Raw genomic sequence first — 14,587 nt, 5'->3', positions numbered from 1 at the left:
AGCATGGGATGGGCTTTGGTTGGGCTCCCTGTTTGTGGGCCCAGACGGTCAGAGAGGGGAGACCAGACAGACACACACCCCCCTCTTCTCGTCTCCTCCCGGCTCAACAAACCGGCCCGCGATATATGGCATCCCCTCCCCTGTTCGGCGGCTCGGCTCTGCTTTGACCCGGCGGGGAGGCTCTGCTGCCCCGGTCCTCCTCCTCCTCCTCCACCACCATCACCAGCGGCAGCACCGTCCAAGAGCAGGACTGCCGCGATGGGGCACACCCCGGTCCCAATGGAGTCAGCCGCCCACGCCGCCCCTGCACTGCACACCGTGGCATGATTGGGTCCCTGCCCCCTTTTCCCCTGCACTCGACTCTGCTCCCACTCTCCCACCCTCACTCACTCCACCCCGGCTACTCCCTTCTCTTCCACCCTCTCCTCCCTCCCTCTCTCCCTCCCACCCTCCGCGAGCCAGGAGGAGAGGGCCGAGGGGAGGAGAAGAGAGGGCGTCGTTGATCCCAGTCTGGCGATCGACCTGCGCGTCGACTTTTCCAGTTTTCCTGGTGGGTGGATCGCCCCTGATCCGTACGCCCACTGTTTCCCACCTCTCTCTCGCTCTCTCTCTATCTTTCTTGATGGGGCTGGTTGTTGTTGTTGCAGTTTTCGCGCAGTCGCAGGCGGGCCACGCACGGCGGCGTGCCGCATTAAAGGCGCGCCCGTCTCTTGTCTTGACCGGAGTTAAGAGGCGTGGGGGAGGCGGGCAGTGAGGAGGGCCTCCGGATTCCGGACGAGGAGCAAAGATCACGCCGGGGAAGATGAGGAGATCTGCATCTGTGAGTGCCAATTCCTACTGTTTACTCTCGTACTGGTTTCTTCATCTCTCGGGGGAGAACGGATGGATGTCGTTGCGGGAGTTCCGGTGATGCGAGTCCAAGAACGCCATTGCCCTCTCTGCTCTTGCCGAATGCCGGTGTTGATCCGAGAGCTATAGGTGTCTTTGTTGTTGGGATTTCCTTTTTTTTTTCTCCGTATGTAACGGCATTGCCGAATGGCCTAAGGTAGTGGTATCGTGATGGATCGATCCTGCATTCCTGCTCGACCTTTGGTGGCATTGGCATATGGTCCATCATATTTAGTCATGTTGCACTAACTCAACATTTCGAGGCTCGTGTTCCTACTGTTTTCCCTATCACTTGGTTGAGATGTTGTTTTCCAATATCGGGATCATGTTCCGTCCTCAACTGGATAATTGACAGAATGCTGCAGTCGAAGTTAGTATCATCCCTAGTGTCACCTTGATCCACAATTGCACAAATCACCTTTAATGAATGTATTGCACTGGCATTGAGCTAACAGTTCATATTGCCTACTATATTTTGGACGCATCGCGAGGAGAATATATATCAATACATAAAACGAGAGAAGGCAGGCTACCGTAAGTGAGGTGGCCCTGTTCAGCTTCGTGGAGCATTCTGATGCTATAAATCCAATAAATTCAAGTAGAATTTTGTTTTCAACTGCATAATTCTGGTCAATTTGTACTATTATGTGTGTTCACAGATGAAAATTTCTTCATGTTATCGGTTTTAGTTAATGGCGGTGTGTTATCTGTTTTATTTAATGGCGGTGCTAATTATTAGCAGGATATGCATGATGGCTACTGATTTTATTTTTTGTTTGGAGTTTCTGCTAGTTATTTCAAGTCCTTCTGGTTTTCACAACTGTGGTTGAGACTCAATGGTCCACTGTATCTGGCATTTACTGCAAAGAAATGTCGCCAAATGTATATCGACCTCACAGTGTCACAATAACTGAATTTGGCGCCGTTGGGGATGGTGTGACTCTCAATACAAAAGCATTCCAGAATGCAATCTTCTATCTCAATTCGTTTGCGGACAAGGGTGGCGCACAGCTCTTTGTGCCTGCAGGAAAGTGGCTAACAGGGAGTTTTGGTCTTATCAGCCACCTCACTTTGTCACTGGATAAGGATGCAGTAATAATTGGATCACTGGTGAGATGACTTTCAGATTTTGCTTGAGTCTTCTGTTTATTACGATATGCACATGAGTAAGACAAACTTATATTTCTGAATCTTATTGTGATCAAATTTTCTTCTGGGGAACAATGGAAAGCCATTTACATGATGCTAAAAAAATCAGTTTCCTTAAAAGCTTAGAAATCTTTTGTTTTCTCATTGAATACCAACTTTACTGCCGAATATACTTTTGCTATAACTGGTTAGTCATTGACTTCTTCAGGATTCATCTGATTGGCCAGTTGTTGATCCTCTTCCATCCTATGGGCGAGGTAGAGAGCTTCCTGGAAAAAGGCACCAGAGTCTGATTTTTGGATCACATCTGACAGATGTAATCATAACTGGTTAGTAATTACTGTAGTTGCATCACCCGTCTTCTTCAAATATTATTCAATTAGCTTTCCTGTACGTTAACTGTCCGTGCTCTTGAACAGGTGCTAATGGTACCATTGATGGTCAAGGAGCTACTTGGTGGGGCTGGTTCCACAACCACACACTGAATTATACTAGGCCACATCTTGTTGAGTTGATGTACTCTACCAATGTTGTCATATCTAATCTAACCTTCAAGAACTCGCCGTTTTGGAATATCCACCCTGTATATTGCAGGTTGGTTTTCTAGATAGCCACTTGCTTTCTATTAAAACATAAGAATTCATTCACAATACAATTATATTATCTGGAGTGTTTTTGCTAAATAAACAGCCAAGTGCTTGTCCAGCATGTCACAATCCTAGCGCCTTTGAATTCACCGAACACTGACGGCATTGATCCAGGTAATATGACACTTTTTAATTATTTGCTACTCCCTTTATGTCTAACTTTATCCTCTTATTTATAATGTTCCACATGTTTGCTCCCTTTCTTCATTTAGCTCTGCACTCGGAAACTATTGTTGCCAAAAACAGATTGCTGAATATATGCAAGCTATTGTTTAGTGAAGTGATAGCATATTTTTAGTCTTCAGATTGTTGTCACATAGTACTAAAGATAGTAAATGACATAAGCACGAACTATTATAGGATGTGGCTGGTAGTTTCTATATGCATTAAACCTGAGATCTTTGCTTGAAATTTGAATTTATCCAAGTCCTCCAAATTTATTATAAACCAGTAGTTAAGAGGTTGATGCAAAAAATATGCTTGTTTTCAACTTATTTTGGCACTGCAAAATCATTTATCATATTTGCACCTATGGTACTAATAAACATTTCCAAACCATCCAGACTCGTCCACGAATGTCTGCATCAATCATTGTTATGTCAGAAATGGTGATGATGTTATTGTCATTAAAAGCGGGTGGGATGAGTATGGCATTTCACTTGCTCAACCAAGCTCCAATATCAGCATAAGCAACATCACTGGAGAGACAAGGGGTGGTGCAGGGATTGCCTTCGGAAGTGAGATGTCAGGTGGCATATCAGAAGTTCGGGCAGAGGGCCTCCGCATCGTCAACTCCTTGCACGGGATCAGAATCAAGACAGCCCCAGGGCGTGGAGGCTACGTGAAGAATGTGTACATAGCAGATGTGAGCATGGAGAACGTTTCAATGGCCATCAGGATCACTGGAAATTATGGTGAACATCCTGATGACAAATATGACAGGAATGCTCTCCCCATGATAAGCAATATTACAATTAAGGATGTTGTTGGTATCAACATTGGTGTTGCTGGCATATTGGAGGGAATTCAGGGGGATAACTTCAGCAGCATTTGCCTGTCCAATGTTTCCCTCAGTGTGCAATCTCTACATCCATGGAATTGTTCGCTTATTGAAGGGTATTCAAACTCCGTGATCCCAGAATCATGCGAACAGCTTAGAAGCAACTGTAGGCAGACGCCAGTTTGCTATGATGGCAGCACTTCTTCAGCAATGCGTGTGCAGGCACCAAGACATAAGTCGAGCACCAGCCAATTTCTAAGTCCTTTTCTGAAGTTGGCTTCATTTTAGTGTAGGTAGAGATGTGCTTGCTATCGTTGCGAAGGGATTTCCTTCCTGTGATGAGTCCTGTTAGTCATGTATATCTGATTCTTGCGATTATTTGTGCTTAGAGTGCTGCTTGGTCCTTGTATATATCTGTCGAGATGAGATGACTGTTGGTGCAGCTTGCCTGTTTTGTTACCATTTTTGATATGTGAATGTGATCGGTACGTTTCAGAGCCTTATTTTTGAATATTAAGTTAGAAAAGATGCAATAAATTTATCTTCTACGATCAACTTAGGACCAGGGAGTTTTTATGCACACTGAGTATCGTGGCAGCGAATGCATGATTGCCAAAACCATTTGAAGGGCCCTATGATTGTCATAGTTTTGTGTTCATTTTTGTGGGAACAGCAATGCGCCCAAAGGAAATATCTCACGATCTAGCAAAATATACAGTGTGAGTTAGGAAGACAATCATCAGGTAAATTATAAATTGATCGTTAACTGAACAATGATTCCAGTTTCTTGTTTGTCGGAAATGGAAGCATAGAGAAATCCAATGTATTCAAATTGACAGGTGGCTCATCACAAATACCAGTAGTCTTATTCTTTTTGATCAGAGGGCTATCACAACGTTAGATTATCCTGTCAAGTATTATTTCCTTGTATCAGTATATTTGGAACTTCTATTTAGTCTTCTCAAATACTTGTTCAGCGATCAGGGGATCCATTTCCATCTGCCTGCTTTATCTCTGTTTTTTTTCAAGAGACGCAGGCGGAAGACATAAGTATAGGTAAGATGTGCTTGCTATTTCTGCAGAAGGACTTCAGTTGACTGGTACCTTGACAGATTTGTTTCCATTTTCTATATGTGAATGTGGTATGTATGCTTCAGAGTCTCGTTGCGAACATAAAGGCAAAACTAATTTACATTTCAGATGTAGATTAAAAGATACAAGAAAATAAATCTTTTTCCAGTACGAACAACACGCCACCATGTGCTTTTAGTAGCAAACAATGGCAAGTAATGCATGATTTTAAGTATTGGAGGAGAGCTTAGAAAAAAATCAGAAACCGAAGAAAATTCCAGGAGCAAGCTGGCAAACCATTTTAACAGAACTCGTTAAAGTTCCTGTGTTCATTTCCATGGGAATGGCAATGTGCCCAATGAAACAACTCAATCAAGTAAAATCTTGACAGGAAGAACGCAATCAACTAAATTAAAAATGAATTGCTCAGTGAATAAGGACAAGGAATGACAGAGTTCTTGCTTGTCAGAAATCGAAGCACAATGAGAAATCAAATATATTCAAATTGACAGTTTCACAGCCCACAAATGACATGATACCGAAAGTTGCATTATTCATTTTGAGCATCAGAGGCCTATCGGAATGTTAAATCAACCAATAATTTATCAGTACATTTGGAACTTCTCTTTAGTCTTCTCAAAGACTTGTTCCGCAATCAGGGCTCCATTTCCATCTGCCTGCTTTATTTCCATGTTGGACTTCTGGTAGTACCCAGTTCCTCTGAGAGCATCAGCAATGAAATCATCAAACCCAATGGCAATAGCAGCTTCAGCCTTGGCTCCATACACCAGCCTCTGCAGTACAGCATGGAACAAGATTATTAATTAGTAATTTACTAACTATTCTAACATATGAAGAACAAGAAAAGAAACAGACCTTAATCCGGGAAAGATGAACAGCACCAAAACACATTGGGCATGGTTCACAGGACGCGTAAATTTCACAATCCGACAGCTCAATTTTTCCAAGCTTTTTGCAAGCCTAGCATACAAAAGAAACATTTTTATATGAGAAGGATATCGGATTATCCAAGCTATACAAAGAAACAAATGAATAATGCAACAAGCACTATGAAAGCATTGTATGGTCACAGAAGTAAGGCTCAGGCAGACCTGACATTGTCGTTTTTTATCCAGTGATCTTGAAAACATCTGTTATACTTGTACATCTAATTGTCTATACGATCTACTGTGATTTGTTTTTTTGTGAACTAGTCTTTGACCTATCACTTTGGTAACTTTTCACAGGAATCTACACAATTTTCAGCTATCAATTTGTTTTGCTTTAACTGATTCAACAGCAGAGTCATCTAAGTTACTACCACTAAATTTGAGTCCAGCAAACTTAATGTATGTATGTGAACGTGGCTTTTAACTTATTTTTTTGACAAGAGTGGCTTTTAACTTACTACAAGCACAACATGGTGCTAACACCAAAAGCATAGAAGGGGAGTCCAATTGGAGGGTCAACAGTCCTCATATTTGGATTTTGAGGCCTGAATTAGAGCACCCTACCTCTCTTATTGCTGTTACTTCAGCATGCGCGGTTGGATCGGTGTGCTTCAAAACCATGTTATGACAACTAACTACAACTTCATCATTGCGGACAACAACTGCACCAAACGGGCCTCCGTCTCCACAGTCAACTCCTCGGTATGCTTCTTCGACTGCCTTTGATAAAAACTTGTGGTCTCTGTCCTGTACAGCTGTTTGATGCACCAAAGCTCAAGTAAGCAGGTAGTTCCTGAAAGTGCTAAATTGGTAGTGTACAATAAATGCAGGAATGCATAGATCTAATTGATTGTAACTGTGAGTGCCATGCCATGCCATTCAATAGAGAGTCTAGTTGATGAGGAAACTACAATGTTACCTTCCTGATGACCAGCAAATGCAGAAGCAACTGAGATGGTTCCGTCCTTCGACTCCACAACTACAATAAAGTGAGAAAATGATTTATGAACCATCTAAGTTAACTAAGAATTAGTGTAGTCGAAAAGGAACAACTCCTAGCTAGAATATACTATTCAGCCATCAGCCCGTCAATGACGGAAATAGCAACCAGATTATTACACAAGCAGGCAAGATGATTTTGAAGGTAAGTACCTACACACCAAGGCCACGAAGGAAAATGGTGCATATAGAGTCACAGATTATTTTAGCACGGCATTCCACTATTCCACAGCAGGAAAACAAATTGACAGTAAATATTATTGCTGAGGCAGATCAAAACTGTACAATCACCAGGTGGTGAGGTAGATTGTATGGTTGTACCAGAAAGGGAGAACACCAAGGCAATCCCTGCTAGCTTAGCTGCTCAAGAGTCAATAGTGTGCAGGTACACAAGTTCTCATAAAGATAGTCCCACGCAAAACCTATGCTACATTACCGGTACTGCAATTCAGAACTTGTGAATGTAGAGCTCTGTTTTTCGCATTTACCAGCATGATAGTTTGCTAGAACGAGTACATTATGATTATCCTACACAGAAATAACAAGACTAAGCAAGTGTGCTGACCGTAGTGAGTGGAAAAGAGGCATTTTTCAGGCTGAGCATGTATTAGGTGACAAGAAAAGAAGAATTGAGCCCCCCGATGAACAGAGTAGTGCCTGAACAGAAGAAGGAACGCCCCCATTATACCACAAAAGCTCGCGGAACCTCTCAAATTCCACTCTTTCTTTTCACCGGAAGACTCAAGCCCCGGCCCATCACGCGGCAAACACCAATTTTGCAACTTCCTGCTTCAATCACGACACATCCAGAATCAGAAACCCGGAATCCACCCTCCTCCCACCAAAGACTAAATCCCCTCAACGCTCATCGACAACACCAGCCCGTGACCCAAGGTTTCCACACTTCCTGGATCCCGAATTCCCTCCTTCAGCACAACACCCCAAAGAAACCGCAATCGCGTAACTTAGCCCAGCAAGCTAGCATCAACCATGCGGCAGACGTACCCTTGGCTTCCTCCATGGCGCCGGGGTGCGGGAGCGGGAGCGGGAGCGAAGCCGACCGAGATTTCCCGCAACTTTTGCGGGGGCACAGATGTGGATGCCGCTCGGCTGACGGAGAAGGAAGAGAGGGAGAGATGCGTCGCGGGCGGGTCTGCCGTGTCTGCGTGGGTGGCCTGCGACCCCTGCTTGGCGTATAAATACGGGAGGAGCCGAGTCCCTTACGCGTGGACCCGGACATGAGTGGGGCCCGCGCCGCGACCTTTGTGCGGACGGAAAGCGGAAAGGGAAAGTGGTGGCGGGCCGCCAGGGTGACGCGACCGGGGTGGTGGAGCCTGGACCGCGTCCTCCGTGATCCGGGGGCGCTCGTGGCTGTAGGCCTCCGAGCAGTCGCCGCTCGGGCGTGCGGCGCAGGCGGCGAGCCGGCGAGGCGTGAGCGCGTGAGCCGGCGAGTCGCCGACGGCACGCTGGCAGGCAACGGGCTGGGAGGGGGGAAGGGTACAAGGCTTGCCATTGGAGCTGCCGGTGGACCCGGTCCACGACCGTAGCGTGTGTTATCACGGGCGCTTTTGCTGTACGCCTCTCCCCTGTACGAACGTGAAAGGCTGTGCCACCGTGCATCAGAGCAGAAGCTTCGCAGCGCACGCACGTGATCCACGCAACACCCACTCGTACTCTGCCGTCTGGTCGTCTGATGCGTTCACACTTTGACATAAAACTAGAGTGTGGGTGTAACTTCTGTTGATCATAATCCATGCGTGCCCTGCGCTAATTGATCTCGCATCCTGCCTATTGGGGCCAATTGATTGTAGGAACGCACTACTGTAGATGCTGATTCGATCTCGCTAGTGATGCCAATTGATTAAAAAAAAAGGAAAGATCGTAGAGCCAATTTCTTTATTTGACCTACGCAAAAAACAAACTTAATTCCCATGGGAATATAAGGAGGGGGGCACATGCAATGTGATGAACGGCACGGCACAGGGGCGGAGCTACATTGAACCGTCGGTGTCAGCTGACATCGACGATTTCGTCGTAACCCTTTTTTTTCTTGAGGGGGTAATCTAAGCAAATTCAAAAGCTCTCTTAAAATTGCTCCAAAATTGTATCTAGGGAAAAAACTTACCTCCAACAGCTTCCTCATGCTTCCTGTAAAAATGCACGGACGCTAAAAACACCTCCCAATTTTGAAGTTTCCGCTCATTTATTCAGCAGAGGCTACTGCGCGTCTGCAACGGACAGAGACAAGGAGGAGTGCTCGTGCCATCCCTCTTCCTACCAGCAGTGTAGGTGGTGGCCTCACCAACCGAGCGACGACCGTGCACCGTGCGCGTACCCGCATACGCACGTCAAGCAGTGTTACAAACTCCAATTGAACTCCCATCGCCGACTGGCGCCCATCCCTTATTGCAGCAGATCACCGAGCCATGCATGTACGCGTGCGCATGAATTCAGTTGGAAAATAGACCTACGAGCCGGGGCGGAAGTTTCAGGAGGAGGAGGAGCAGGCTTGTGGGCTAGTGCCGAAGTTGCAGAGCCGTGCAGAGCGGCCGGCGAGAGGGGCGTCGATGGTGCACCGAACGGACCCGACAAGCCAACCAACGTGCGGCGGCCGACGCGAGGCGGCCCTCCGGCTCCGCCCTGACTCCTACAGCGGGCCGGCTGCCGGCACAGAGGCAGAGAGGCACAGAGGCCGCCAGGCCGGGCAGGCACCGCTGGCCACGCTAGGAGTAGCTGCTAATCACGCTGGCTGACAAGGAGCAAGAGCAGCGAGGACGACGACGAGTCGAAGGAGGAGCTCGCTCTGTCGGTTCTTCTTCGGCTGGAGGAAAAGAAATCTTTGGCTTGAGGAAGAAGAAAAAAGAATAAGATAGGGAGAGAACAGGGAGATGTCGAGCTAGGTCTAATTACGATGATATGGCCTGTTTTGAAATATTGAAGGTTAGTTATTAGCGATCTGTTGTGGGTTAATATATTTTCGGAGGAAATATTTTTTGAAAAAGTTCCCAATACATAGTTTTGAGCAATAACTTTTAGAAAACTTTTGAAGTTGCTCGTACCCATTTGTTCATCAGGTGACACCGGCAGCCCAGCAACCAAGCGCCCAGCCCATTATTTAATCTGTTGACATCCATGTAGCCTTTAATCTCAATTAGCAACAGCCCACACCATAAAGGCAGTCCGACGGCAACGACGTTTCCTTTCCAATCTCACATCGGCATCTCAACGCCTTGCGTCGCGCAGCCGCACGGCGGCACCGTGGCAACGGTCTGGCAGCTCCTCCTCCCATTCGTCCTAGACTCCTAGGCCAATCTCAAGACCAACGTGTGGTCTCAGTTCAGGTACTGATTATCCCAACGAAAGCCCCAATTCTCTAGTGTGATTTGTTTACTTGACGTGTTGAATTGATTAGGGATTTTGTTACCCCAACTCAATTTCTAAAGTCTGAAATTTTGTTGTATCAATCTGTTAGCTACTAGTGTTCTGAAGTCAGAAACACGTGGAAACGGGAAGAGCTTGCTTGCTTTTTCGATCTATTCTTTTTTTAGCAACAGCAAATGCTAGGTAAGGGAGTAAGAATTTTGCTAACTCATTACGTAATCGATGAATTTATGAATGATTGTATTATATGCTTTGTGGAACAAGAATTTCTAGCGATCATGATCACAAAATGGATGGTCATAATCGTAGAGAGAAATTATAATTGCAGAAGGTAAACATTATTGTAAGCCCTTCTAATCTCACAATATCTACCTATTCGATAGTGATTTTTTGAGCTGAGCTTGCGCTACAGCTCAGCTACGATGGCCAGCAAGAACTACAACAAAATGCAGCTAACCAGCCGGATAGAATGGGAAGGGAGTGTTTAAGCCTGCATGCTGTAGCTTGCAGCCGCAGCTGCAGCTATCCAAAAAGCAGAAGCGAGCAGAACCAATTATCATCATTTATTTTTAATTAGTATAATCTATGGACTTATCGGAGTTAGTACTCTCCACTGACATCAGCGACGATATTTTCTAGCTCCGCCCCTGGCACGGCACCTACTACCAATAACTGGTTCCGTGCAACTCGTGGGGCTAACCTTATCTCCATCTCCATCCTAGCTTAAGAATATGTACTCGCTACCTGCAAGCACATGTTCTTGCATGAGCTTACAGAGTCTTGCTTTCACACCAACTTCTCCACATGACTACATTGGCCTCACGACAATCAGCTTTCAGCTGTGAATAAAGTTACAAATGGACAAGCACGGAAGCTTACGAAGACCAAGTGACCAACACCAAGCGACAAGCGATCTTCATAGAACTGCAAATGCAGAGGGTGGGATCAGCTAATCCTACATGGCTTGCGTGGCATAAATAGACTCGATTTATAGAAAACAGAGATATTGTGAAATAATGGTTTGTATATACAGTTTATATTAACATGCTATAATCAAGAAAAAGGGAGGTTATGCTAAAAAAAATGAAAAGGGAGTTCTACGTCGAGATGGGCCAGATATCAGAAACGGAAGATGGAAGTCCATTGGAGAGGCTGCAGCTGCACACAGCCTAAAAACTTCTATTTCATTATCAAAAAGCCAAAAAAAAAACCATAGCCCACGATCCTGATTTTATCCACTCCAACTCTCCTCTCCCGGCTCCCGAGGTGGGAAACTACGAGTGGGGGATTCGCCGCCGCCTGGCTGCGCTTTGGTGCTCCTCCGTCGCCGTTGGTCACTGCCACCGCGACCACCACCATGGGAATCAAGGTACCCTCCTCCAGGCGTCTGGTGGTTCACGTTGCGATTTCGCCCTCCAGCTCTCGATGTAACAGCTTCGTGGCGCGCTCTAGGGCTTGACGAAGCTGCTGGCGGAGCACACGGTGCAGCGACGGGTGGAGGACTACCGCGGCCGCGTCATCGCCGTCGACGCAAGCCTCAGCATCTACCAGTTCCTCGTGAGTCCTCGGCTCGTTCGCTCGCCCCCTCTATTTAGTCGGCCCCTTGGGCATATAGCGCAATCTGTTAGGAAGTTCATGCAATGTGTCGGTTCATAGGGGTAATAGGGAGCACGATGGCACAATATCCAAAAAAATTGAATGCATTTGGCATCTGCTGTATTTTTTAATGCATATAACTACTGATTCTCCAGTTCTATTGGATTGGGTCAATTGACTATAGGAATGCAATACTGTAGATCTGATTCGCTAGTAATGCCAATTCTTTAAAAAAAAGTAGAGCAATTATCTTTGACCCCCCTTCAAAAAAAAACTTTGATCCAATAAAGAGGGGCACATGCGAGCGAGTGATGCGATCCGACATGATCACACGCAAAAGCAATGAAGCAAGCATCTCACACGGTATAAAAAGGAGGTCAAAGTGAATGAGGTTGCTCCTACACGAGATGTTACAAAGTACAATCACCACGCACATTTAAACGGCACGGCGCCTACTACCACTAAGGGTCACTTTGGGAATTCAAATCCCCACGGGATCCCCGTACTTTCCCCGGGCTAGAAGCCCACGCAGAAAATTGGCAACGGGTCAAATTTCCCCGACGTTTGGAAGCGTCCGTGATGGGCCTCTCCAGCCCGCCCCCGCATTTGCCTCGGGGCAGACACGCCCCACCTCGACCTATCGGGCGTCTGTTCCTCGTCGTCTCATCCGCTCCCACTCTTCTCCCTGACGCGACGCGAGGTTGTGTGCTGCCACCGCCGGCTCCTTGATCCTGCACGATGACGACTCCAACTCGTCCCCGTCCGCATCCACCGGTGTCTCCACCTCAGTCTCCTCCTCCACGAGGGAGCAAGGGCACCCACAGCTATCACCTCCACCTTCGAGAATTGCCTCAGCAGCTGCATCATCTGCACCGACTGGCAGATGAGCTCCATCTAAGTTGGTCTTCTTCCCCCATCTGTCGCTATTTGTTCCCTCAATTTGCTTGAATTCTTTTCCGCTGTACCGGATCTAGAAATTCTTGGATCTAGATGAGGATAATTTGTTCTTGTGTTTCAGTTCTCAATAGCATCTTGATTCACCTATTGAAGATCACGGGCTCCTTGTTTCTAAGCTAGGTTCCCCATAGTATGCTTTGCTACCAGATTTTTTGTGAAATTTTTGTTAGTTGGGAAGTGTCAACATTTACTTGGTTGCTAATACTATTTTCCTGTACAAGAACCTTCTATTATTAGGCTCAGTACCAAAGTCGTTGGAATTACTGATCATGTGTAATTTTTGTGAAGCTTGCAGTGCAGACATGCTTTGTTAGATCTTTGTTAATCAATTTACTTTATCAACCATGACTTTGTTTAGTTGCACATCACCATTACAGTGAAGAAATATCTCATCCCCAAATCCACCATTTTGTGATATCAATATTTATGCATGTAATATTATGTAACACGCAAATGAAAATGTATCAGATTTAGTTTTCTCACCCCAGGGAGCAGCCTGAGTAGCTCTGTATAGCGGTTCTTAGTGTGTATATCTTTTTGCAGAAATGTTGAAACAGGACACAAAGTGAAAATAATCTCATATCATATATATTATCTGCAACATATTTATTTTATTATTTTATCATTCATGCTCGTATTCTGTTTTTTAACTAAGTGCTTGCTTTACTGGTTAGGATGGACCTCTAAATTATTATTCTTCTAGCCTTCTTTTTAGCTATGCCATCCTTCTATACATTATCTTTGTGAATACCCTGATCATACCATATCATTCCATCTTCTTTGCAGCTGCAATTAAGATACAAGGATAATCTAGCATGGCAAATAATCATGGCAGGATGTTGAAAGTGGGGGTTCATATTTGATAGCCTACTGAGCACTTGAAATTCCAATGCTAAGGTCTTGTTAGACCATATTTTCTAACTTCTCCATATTGCTTACTGTTGATCTAACTGGCACTGCGGATATAAGAGCCACATTTGCAGAGGATCGGGCCAACAAGCTTGTCGGATGGAGTCAACCATACGCCATAGATTAGCTTTATTTTTAACTCTAACATGAACTGGACTCTTCTTCCTTATTCTATATCAAATTATTGTGAATGTGTGGATGGGAGGTCAATATTATGAATATTGGTGCAAATTTTAGCTATTTATCACAGATTATTGATACAGATAATGTAATTATTTCTCATGTAATGCTTGTGCTTAATGATGTGCATTGTTGGTTTAAAAATTTAGAACACATGATGAAATTTGGTAGGTGCCAAAGGACTAAAGAAGTACTTAAGGAGTACTAAATTTTATTATATAAATAGAGTACTTAAGTACAACAAGTAAATTTTATTATATAAATACAAGAGCAGTCGGGTAGGGCAGCGACAGGTGTCTGACCTGCCCCTTGCTGATCTCCTCCATCTCCAAACAGCGACGGGTGGCAGGGGAGGCATGGGGAGCGCCACCCGAGGAATGCAGTGACCGGTGGATCCTTACCGAGCTTCCCTTCCACTAATTAGCCCCAGCAACTCCTCGTATCCTCTCCCACAACCCCGCCGCTATCCACCGACAGCAAGCTCGCCGGTCGCTGCCACCGCTCAAGCGCTGCCGCTGAACTCCCACCCGCTCAAGCTCACGACCTCGCCCGCTGAACTCCCTGCAGCATTGCCGCTCCAGCCTGAGCCTCAGGGCCGCACGCGTCGTGCTCCCTTGTGCAGCTGCACGCACTCATTATCCTGTGCTAGCAAATCCCGAACAAGAACCAAAAAAAAAAAGTCAAAGGAGACAGTAGAGTAGATGGAAGACCGACGTGGTCAAAATGCTACTTAGTTCCCAGTCGTGACCTGTTGAGAAATTTCTTTGATTCCTTCCTTTTCTCTATATATTTTTCTTTGGTTTTATGAGAGGATAATTGGTGATGTCTCTTGGAAATTGACATGATAACTGAGAAAAATT

The 14,587-nt window shown here is 45.5% G+C and overlaps 2 protein-coding genes and 1 long non-coding RNA gene across 4 annotated transcripts; 2 read left to right on the top strand and 1 right to left on the bottom strand.

The window, feature by feature from the left end:
* The first annotated feature begins 132 nt into the window (after nucleotides 1-132).
* On the top strand, nucleotides 133-4,187 carry LOC117837891 (probable polygalacturonase). 2 transcript variants are annotated; one of them, XM_034717697.2, is made up of 7 exons: nucleotides 133-550; nucleotides 648-820; nucleotides 1,681-1,998; nucleotides 2,246-2,366; nucleotides 2,457-2,631; nucleotides 2,728-2,798; nucleotides 3,248-4,187. In XM_034717697.2, the coding sequence occupies exons 2-7, from the start codon at nucleotides 803-805 to the stop codon at nucleotides 3,970-3,972; spliced, it is 1,428 nt and encodes a 475-aa protein (XP_034573588.1). In that variant the 5' UTR covers nucleotides 133-550; nucleotides 648-802; the 3' UTR covers nucleotides 3,973-4,187. The 2 variants fall into 2 exon arrangements, with proteins under 2 accessions (XP_034573588.1, XP_034573589.1); XM_034717698.2 differs by having other exon boundaries at nucleotides 133-572.
* A 1,042-nt stretch (nucleotides 4,188-5,229) lies between these two features.
* On the bottom strand, nucleotides 5,230-7,891 carry LOC117837892 (guanosine deaminase). The gene is made up of 5 exons (XM_034717699.2): nucleotides 7,710-7,891; nucleotides 6,625-6,684; nucleotides 6,270-6,460; nucleotides 5,632-5,736; nucleotides 5,230-5,549 (listed from the first exon to the last, which is right to left on the bottom strand). Exons 1-5 carry the CDS (start codon nucleotides 7,723-7,725, stop codon nucleotides 5,361-5,363), a joined length of 561 nt encoding a protein of 186 aa, XP_034573590.1. The 5' UTR covers nucleotides 7,726-7,891; the 3' UTR covers nucleotides 5,230-5,360.
* Nucleotides 7,892-8,481: 590 nt separating this feature from the next.
* LOC117837204 (uncharacterized) lies at nucleotides 8,482-13,834 on the top strand. The gene is made up of 2 exons (XR_004636265.2): nucleotides 8,482-10,045; nucleotides 13,425-13,834. It is a non-coding gene; the product is annotated as an uncharacterized lncRNA (long non-coding RNA).
* Nucleotides 13,835-14,587: the final 753 nt, after the last annotated feature.

The sequence above is a fragment of the Setaria viridis genome, chromosome 9 (assembly GCF_005286985.2).
Source record: "Setaria viridis chromosome 9, Setaria_viridis_v4.0, whole genome shotgun sequence".
In the NCBI taxonomy this organism is placed as follows: Eukaryota; Viridiplantae; Streptophyta; class Magnoliopsida; order Poales; family Poaceae; genus Setaria; species Setaria viridis.
Note: the sequence above shows the minus strand (reverse complement) of the source record. Positions and strands in the feature narration are given on the sequence as shown.

Coding starts and splice junctions, on each gene's coding strand:
- LOC117837891 (XM_034717697.2), top strand. Junction 1,999..2,245: donor CAGTAATAATTGGATCACTG/GTGAGATGACTT, acceptor TGACTTCTTCAG/GATTCATCTGATTGGCCAGT. Junction 2,632..2,727: donor ATCCACCCTGTATATTGCAG/GTTGGTTTTCTA, acceptor CTAAATAAACAG/CCAAGTGCTTGTCCAGCATG.
- LOC117837892 (XM_034717699.2), bottom strand. Junction 6,461..6,624: donor ATTTGCTGGTCATCAGGAAG/GTAACATTGTAG, acceptor TGCATCAAACAG/CTGTACAGGACAGAGACCAC. Junction 5,737..6,269: donor AAGTAACAGCAATAAGAGAG/GTAGGGTGCTCT, acceptor TTTGTATGCTAG/GCTTGCAAAAAGCTTGGAAA.